Source organism: Puntigrus tetrazona, chromosome 4 (assembly GCF_018831695.1).
Source record: "Puntigrus tetrazona isolate hp1 chromosome 4, ASM1883169v1, whole genome shotgun sequence".
Classification (NCBI taxonomy): domain Eukaryota; kingdom Metazoa; phylum Chordata; class Actinopteri; order Cypriniformes; family Cyprinidae; genus Puntigrus; species Puntigrus tetrazona.
Genome location: NC_056702.1, coordinates 20,263,654 through 20,272,347, shown reverse-complemented (window position 1 = coordinate 20,272,347; position 8,694 = coordinate 20,263,654). Strand labels below are relative to the sequence as shown.

The 8,694-nt window shown below is 38.2% G+C and overlaps 2 protein-coding genes across 3 annotated transcripts; both read left to right on the top strand.

The window, feature by feature from the left end:
- Positions 1–2,441: 2,441 nt before the first annotated feature.
- Positions 2,442–5,387, top strand: LOC122343007 (gastrula zinc finger protein XlCGF57.1-like). The gene has a single exon (XM_043237276.1). It carries the CDS (start codon positions 2,449–2,451, stop codon positions 4,183–4,185), a length of 1,737 nt encoding a protein of 578 aa, XP_043093211.1. The 5' UTR covers positions 2,442–2,448; the 3' UTR covers positions 4,186–5,387.
- A 111-nt stretch (positions 5,388–5,498) lies between these two features.
- On the top strand, positions 5,499–8,688 carry LOC122343064 (major histocompatibility complex class I-related gene protein-like). 2 transcript variants are annotated; one of them, XM_043237375.1, is made up of 7 exons: positions 5,499–5,679; positions 6,030–6,287; positions 6,421–6,696; positions 6,767–7,057; positions 7,151–7,273; positions 7,417–7,461; positions 7,557–8,688. In XM_043237375.1, exons 1-7 carry the CDS (start codon positions 5,631–5,633, stop codon positions 7,577–7,579), a joined length of 1,065 nt encoding a protein of 354 aa, XP_043093310.1. In that variant the 5' UTR covers positions 5,499–5,630; the 3' UTR covers positions 7,580–8,688. The 2 variants fall into 2 exon arrangements, with proteins under 2 accessions (XP_043093310.1, XP_043093309.1); XM_043237374.1 differs by having other exon boundaries at positions 7,145–7,273.
- The last annotated feature ends 6 nt before the right edge of the window (positions 8,689–8,694 follow it).

The window sequence follows — 8,694 nt, the reverse complement described above, 5'->3', positions numbered from 1 at the left end:
TCCTTCTCTTTACAAAAAAATAAAAGAAAAAAAAAAAGAAAAAAAAGAAAAGGAACTGTCCATAACATTATTTTAAAGCTCCTCATTTTCGAAACCATCCAGCTAAACAGACTGTCAGCATACTCTCAACAGGTACTTTATATCCTTTTCAAACTGTCTTTTAATCTTTATTTTCAAAATGTAACTTGTTTCATGATACAGTCTTTTTTTCTTAGTTTTTTTAGCAGCACTTAAGTGTGTCATGCTCTGTTCAGTGGATGAGACTTCTCTCCTGTTCTCCACTAAACAGGTAAGTGAGGGATACAGAATGTATGGTCTATTTTGTTTGTGAGACATAATTAAAATTCTTTACTTTAAGGGTTAGTTCACCCCAAAATTAAAATTTTGTCATTAATTAATCACCCTCATATCATTCCAAACTCATTAGACCTTTGTTCTTCTACCGAACACAAATTAAGATATTTTTGATGAAATCTGAGAGCTCCATAGACAGAAACGTATTAAATACATCAGTAAAAAAATTCTTCCTCCATTTTAGAGAGTATAACAATGCATGCAAAGGCTTTCAGCGAAGCATAAAACACTGTGTTTAATGTAAAAACCTCCAGAACGTAAACAAATGCTGATTATGATAAATATGAGTACTCTTCCAGAATTCCAAACAAAAAGTAGAGCGTGGGATGGCAAAAGTAGAGAAAAAGGTTGGCCCACTGATATCACATGGACTGTTTTACTGAAGTATTTACTACGTTCTGAACCTGGGAACATTTCAGTTCTGCTGCTGTGTATGGAGGGTCAGATAGTCTCCGATTTCATCCAACATATGTTTTTTTTGTGTTTCGAAGATGAAGTCTTACGGGTTTGGGACGACATGAGAGTGAGTAATTAATGACAGAATGTTTAATGACAGTGTGATTCTGAAGTCAACTGTGTATTTCTATTTCTACCTCGACAGATGCTGTCCCCACCCCACAGACTCATCATTTGCCAAGATCAACCGCCGCTGATTTTTACAAAAATACACATAATGTGAAGACATCACAGGCAACTGGAAAGATACCTAATTGGAACTTGGCCTTCCATTACATTTATTTTGTGTGCATTTGGTCTGTTATGTTTCATTTACTTGTTTACTCTTAATTTACATTTAAATGTCAAGAGTAATTTGTATGCTTTCATGTAATTTTTTTAGAGCATTGGCAATTTGCTATAATGTTCCTATATCAATAAAACATAATTGACATAATTTTCTGTGTTGTTTTTTTTTTAAAACATAAGAGGATGCAATGTATGAACAGCCTTAGCCCAGACAGATATATTGGGAAAAAATGAATAATTAATAAATAAAACTAAACTATTATTTAAACTTATAACAAGTGTTTTATAACAAGTATTGCTGCAAGATGCTTAACCTTAATCTGGTGCCCTTTAGAACAGTTAGTTTTTCTTAAAAGTGCATAGCTTAGGTAATGTGTTGTAATATTGCACTTGTTGCCTGAGCAGAATTAGCTCTTAATGTGTTTCAAGTCAAACTGGTTTGTCATCAACTAAATACAGCTTTGAAATCAGACCCATCAATGAGTGATTGATATCATTCACCTCAGGCACTGGAATATGGGTTTACATAGAGATATGTAAATGTACATCAGTGTTGGGAAGATTTCTTTGGAAATGTAATAGATTACAGTAGTTGTAATAAGTAGTAACTATTTCAATTACCTAGCAATAAATTTGATTCTAATTCTGATACTTATTAATGCAATTCATTACATTTAGTTACTTTTCTAAATTTCTAATGTATTCAACTGTTATTTTTTTTCAAACATTTAAAGCAGACGCACTCTTAAAAATAAAGGTGCCATAGAAGAACCTTTTTGTCTAAATGGTTCCATAAAGAACCTTTAGCATCTGAAAAACCTTGAGGCCCTGTGCCAAAACAAGGCTCTTCAGATTATTAAACGAGAAGAAAGAGATGGTTCTCTAAAGAACCTTTGACGGAATGATTCTTAGTGGAACCAAAAATGGTTCTTCTGTGGCATGGCTGTGAAGAACCTTTGTTTTTAAGAGTGCAGGGTTAACGTCATAGGACTGATTGCTGTAAGACTTTCAAAATCATTCATCACTTGAATTAAGAGTGTAATAATTGAATTGAAAGGACCGCCAACAGACTTTAGCGCCTCGTTTTACTTTGAGATCATTCTGAGGTTGCTGTAACAGATTACAGTTACATTTATTTTTTAATTATGCAATTACGTTACATGTAACTAGTTGCTCCCCAAAATTGAAAATCACCTTAATGTAACTGCTGCAGGAATCTAGACATGATTATTTGCAATTAATATGATAATGGAAAAAATAGCATTTAGTAATTTAATAAATATAGTTGTTTAATGTCATTTTACTGAGTTCACTTGTATTTTTCTTTTTTCCACCTTAGACCTAGTGGTGATGAAAGTGGAGAGTCAAGAACTGTATGAAATGGAGGAAGAAGATCCATACGATAAACACCACATAGAAAAGCTTGAAAAGGAGCCCTCACAAAAAAAGCCTCGAAAGAAAAGTTTTAAAAACTGTTACATCTGCCCTCAATGTGGCAGGAATTTCACTTATGAAAAAAGCCTTAAAAAACACGAGTTAATGCACAGTGTGCAGTGCCCCTTCACCTGCCAACAGTGTGGGAACGTTTTCACTACGAACGGAAGCCTTAAAAACCACATGAGAATTCACACCGGAGAGAAGCCTTTCAAATGCGATCAGTGCGGAAAGAGTTACACTCGAAGCAAGACCTTAAAGGATCACATGAGGATTCACACGGGGGAAAGGCCTTTCAAGTGCGATCAGTGCGGAAAGAGTTACATACGAAGCAAGACCTTAAAGGATCACATGAGAATCCACACGGGGGAAAGGCCTTTCAAGTGCGATCAGTGCGGAAAGAGTTTCATACATAAAGTAACCCTTAATTTGCACAAGAGAATTCACTTAAGAGAGAGCCATTTTATCTGCCACCAGTGTGGAAAAAGTTTCAAAGACATAGAACGCCTCAACAGGCATGTGATAATTCACACCGGAGAGAAGCCCTTCAAGTGCCAGCAATGTGGAAAGGGTTTCCAGATAAAAAACAACCTAAAGGCGCACATGAGATGTCACATCGAGGAGAAGCCTTTCAAGTGCCACCAGTGTGGGAAGTGTCTAAAACACGAAACGTCCCTCAATTACCACATGAGGCTTCACACCGGAGAAAGGCCTTTCACCTGCCTTCAGTGCGGAAAGAGTTTCATTCTCGAAGGACAGCTCAGCCGCCACGTGAGGTACATTCACACCGAGGAGAAGCCTTTCGTGTGCCATTACTGTGGAAGGATTTGCGAGAGCAAATCAAACCTTAAGATTCACATACAAGTGCACACGGGGGAAAAACCGTTCTCTTGCCCGCAGTGTGGGAAGAGTTTCATACATAAAGGACTCCTGAATTATCACATGAGGCTTCACACGGGAGAGAAGCCCTTCAGCTGCCATCACTGTGGAATGAGTTTCAGATATAAAGGACTTCTTAATGGTCACATGAGAAGCGTTCACACCAATGAGAAGCCTTTTACGTGCCATCACTGTGGGAGGATTTGCGAGAGCAAATCTAAACTCCAGATTCACATGCGGATTCACACCGGAGAAAAGCCGTTCTCCTGTCCTTGTGGCAAAAGCTTCGCACTTAAAGGAAACCTTACGGCTCACATGAGGCTTCACACCGGAGACCGGCCTTACATGTGCGTTCAGTGTGAGAAGAGTTTCGCCTATCTAAGACAGCTGAAAAGTCACTTGCAGACTCATTTTGGAGAGAAATCCCAGTGTTCTGAATGTGGCAAGAAGTTCGCGAAAACGAGCAATTTCAAAAATCATCTGCGCATTCACTCGGGGCTAAGGCCGTTTGATTGTTATCGTTGTAATAAAAAATTCGCTTCGCCATCGCACTTAGAGATACACCTGAAAAGTCACGCAGACAAGAGACCTTATTTGTGTTCTCTGTGTAAAAAAAGATTTAAATGGCTGTGCAATTTAAGATCGCACAAGAGATTTCATAGCCGTAAACCTATTTCCAAAGCAGCCATATTGAAACGAAAGCAAGAAATACATACTGGAGAAAAATCTGATACTGTAAAAGGTGGTGGTCATGTGATGGCGTCTCAGTTGTGATAAGGTTACTGCTCTTGATCAGTTTTAAGTCATGTTTTGGACATGGCTAGACATTTCTGATACTGTTGTGGGGTTATGAGTGGGGATGAAGAAGATACTGTATCATTTTTTTCCAGCTTTACTCCTCTCTAGAGGCAATTCCTGGCCGAAACATTACTCCACTTGAAAACGAACCTTTTATGTAAGCATAATCAACCCTACATTTAACTCGGAAATGTATTTCAGTAGCATTTTGCAATTAATATCGTTCAAACCTTCCAGTGAGATAGATATATTAAAATCTCACATTTGACTTTTGAGTTTAGTCTGCATCAGTTTAGCAACTAGTAAACCAGCTCTTCTTTAACAGTGGGTGGGAGGCTTTAGTGAAAGTGTAAATCCTTTCGTTTAAATGTGCTTGCGTTAATAGGCTGTAAACCGTTCCGTTATGTTTTGTATTGACTTGACATGGCTTCGTTATCCTCTCGCCAATTCCCATAATTTTAAGTTAACCTTCAAACACATTTTATGCACAGGTGCACATAGCCTGTCCGTCAACATTACAGTGCCACCCTCAGGCTCAATTACACAAGGTCACTGTAGACCTCTTCCAAAAGTCTGTCTGCATGTCTTCCGTGATTGACTCGTACATTTTATAATGTAAGCTAACATTTACAACCCAGAATCTGGCCCGTGTCCGTTCATAGCTGCTATTGGTACTCACGAGTGAATTTCAAATACAAACTCTTAATATCATCCTACATTAAAACAAGTGTCCAAATTCATCTTCATGCCTTTTCCCAATTCACTGTAGCAAGCCTATAATACTCTTTTGAGTATTCTCATTTCCCACACTGTTTGTCTTCTCTATAAACACGTGTCCAGTTATTATGTGATGCATGTCGCTACAATAAATAGTGTTTGACTATAGCTAGGAAACTATATGTGAATGATGAAAAAACTGTTTCATGCATTTAATTCTGTCTAAAATAGGCCTAATAGTCTTTTACCATTCGAATGTTTTAGGTACTTTTGTATTTTTTACTATTTTATGCATACGTATGTCAGTGTTCATAATATTGTACCTTTTTTTCCAACGTGCTGCCTTTTCTACTTTACTTTGATAATTAATCAGAATATCCAAAACAGTGGGCTATGTATGGACTCATCTGACCAATCGGAAATGTCAAGTTTTAAATAAACGAGACTTGGAATCTCAGTCATAAACTTGCACAACTTTTCTACAGTGGTTAAAAATTAATCTTAATGGGAACTGCAAACGTGACCCAAGTGAGAACTGGTATTTGCGATGCGTGGTTAAAGTTAGTGACATAAAAATACATCGACCTAACTCTCAGCATGAATGGCTTTCGTGCCCCCAGCGGTCGACAGGAGTTACTAAAAGTCAGAAAAGGGGACAGTCCGAAGAGGCTCGGGAAAACACACGCTACTGTACACAAACAATAATGCTCGTTTATGTATATCTACTGTCACATTTATCAGTGGTTAGGGCAGGTAAGTCAGATTGCAGATGTCCTTTGTGCATTTGCGGATGTGTTTAACCCTTCAGTATTTTGAAAGCACGCTGCACGATATACAGGCTCCGTGGTACGTTACAGGCTAAGTGAACTCTTAAAAGTAGAAAACCTTTAGAAGCATTTAATCGCGATATTGTGCAGCTTGTGCAACGATAACTACGAGGTGTGTTTTAATCGTGGCTTCATTTTGACGTTTTATTCAGACAAAAGAGCCTCTTTGAAAGTGAAACTATAAGCAAAAGATGCTTGCCTAGTGCGTTCTCTCGTTCGTCTCAAATAATCTCGTTTATCATGTTACACGTGACACCATGTTACACTTTTCCAAAGGTGCTCACTCACTGATGGCCTTCGCCACCTATATAATCGGACAGACACCGTTTCCAGAGTTCAGTGCCGTGGTGATGCTGGACGATCTTCAAGTGATGTATTACGACTCCATCACACGGAAAGCTGTCCATCGCTCCAATGAAGACTCACAAAACTACGACGAAGAGAAAAGTGATGCTGGTGTCATATTTCGTGATATGTACAACGACATGAAAGATCGAGCCTTTCATCTTAAGGAGCAGCTAAATCACACAGACGGTGAGAGTATTAATGCATTTTGATATGAGTCACTTTTATTAATACCAGTATGCATGCTATCCTTATTAGCGTCTAAAGAACTGACTGTAGACGTCTAATAGGTGTTGTGGACTGTGTTGTCTTCCTTTTAAAGGTGTGCATGTTCACCAGAGACTTGCCGGGTGTGAATTACTGAATGATGATAAACCAGGTCCACTTCAGACGTGGGATGCTTTTGATCAAAAAAATAAAGAGGAGTTCATTTTCAACGAGGAGAAAAATCATTTCCAGATTGAACTGCCATGGATTACGTGGGACAATTTACAGTTTGCTCATATGAAATTTTTGTACAAAAATGTATATCATCCTGTTTGCATTAAAGTTTTGCAGAGTTACCTGCAAATGAAAAAGAACAACGTGATGAGAAAAGGTGAGAGAGCCTGCAAGCTGGTCTTTATGCGCAAAGCTGTAGCATAAAGCTGTGTATTTATTCTCTGCAGTTAAACCCAGAGTCAGGCTCATGAAGAAGACGCTCTCAGACTCTGGTGGTCTTCAGATCAGCTGTCTGGCCACTGGTTTTTACCCGCGTCACATTAACCTGACCCTGTTCAGAGACGGTCAGCCTGTGGATGATGATCAGATCACAGGAGGAGAGATTCTGCCCAACGGAGACGGGACTTACCAGATGAGGAAGACTTTGGTGATCGCTGAAGAAGAGCTACGTGAGGAACATAAATACAACTGTTCAATGAAGCGCCTCAGTCTGGACAACAAACTGGATATTACTTTTGGTAAAAAACTGCAAATTTAAAGTAGATGTAACAAAACTGGTTCTGTGTGCATTTTTGCTTATTTATTTATTTATAATTCACCCACAGTTTCAGATGTGGCTGAATCTGACCCAGGATCATCCACTCAGTCTGTAGTGTTCAGTGTGCTGGCGTTCATGTTTGTGGCTGTTCTCATCATAACTGCTCTCATCGTATGGAGGAAGAGACGAGCTGCTGGTAAATGATCTTTTAAGTTCACTTAATTACGTCTAATGCTCAGTTATAGGAACCTATAGGCACATTACTTATTTTACTTCATTTCAAACACCATATTCAGTTTCATGTTGTTATACTGGTTTAACTTCCTCGTTCTTATGCAGGACAAGGCTCTGAAGTGTTAAAGTGTCAATACTCCTCTCCCTCATGTGAGTATGCTGTGTTTTATCACGTCATAGATGCATCGTCATTTTAAGGTTAATTTTGCGCATTGATAACCAAAAAATGACTTGCTTTATTTCAGCTCCCATGCAAGATGAAACATGAAAATGTCGGTTATTTGCAAAACCTTAATTCACTTGGATGCCATTTAGATTTGACAAGGCCATTACATTTCAACAAGAGGAGAAGGTGTTCCTGGACACATTCACAGAGTATGAAAATATGGGCCAAATTGTTCAACATTTCATCTTTAACTAATCCTGATTTTTATGAGACTGATTGCAGCCCTGGAAGAGATGCAGACCATTTCCCAGAGACAGGGACAATGCTGGTCCAAATTACAAAGTATATTACTCACAGTATTTTGTCCTCTATAAAATTGATCACCTCATCTGAATGGAGGACTTTTATTGAAGTCTCTGGTGAGACATTTGCAAAAAGGACAAACTGTATTCTATCATGAAGAATATCTGTTGTACATTTCTATACATCAAGGTGTAGATGACTTGGAAAATAATTGTCTTGAATGTTTTTTTTTATATGATTTGCATGGTAATATGCATAACAATGTTAATGTATTTGTGTGTTAAAGCATAGATCTGCTGTGCTGCTGCTGTGAGACTTGCTATTGCCAATACATTTGTTATCCATGTAAGAAATATTGCTGTATATCGCCAAGACATATGTACTGCTGCTGCTTTTTAAGAGCATGTGACTGCATGTATTCATTTATTATACATGTGCCTATGTTACTACGCCAACCAGTATAACAGTAGAGGCCACATGACTGTGTGAGCCTGTGCTATCTCTAATCAGAGGAACAAGGTTTATAATGTTCTCAAGAAAAATACTTATTTTATTTAATTCAGTCATTCATTCATTCATTTATTTATGTTGGGGGCAGTAGAAAAGACTTTAGTCCCTGCATAGCGGTTGCTACACCCTTCCGTCTGCCCTGGTTGCATATTATATTATTTATTTGTTTGTTTTATTTTTAATGCATAAATTGATGATAGGGTATCAAATGTTGATTCTTCAAAATACACCGCGAAGGGACAGTAATTAAACGAAGCTGTTTCCTCACCGAAACCTACCTATTGAAATCTATTTAAAATAAATGTTTTCAACCTCTAAGCAGCTCTTGTTATGAACAGCACCTCTGTGGCTCTCTCCGACCACCACCGGAGGGAGCCCTCACCCGAGTACTGATCGCTCTAGGA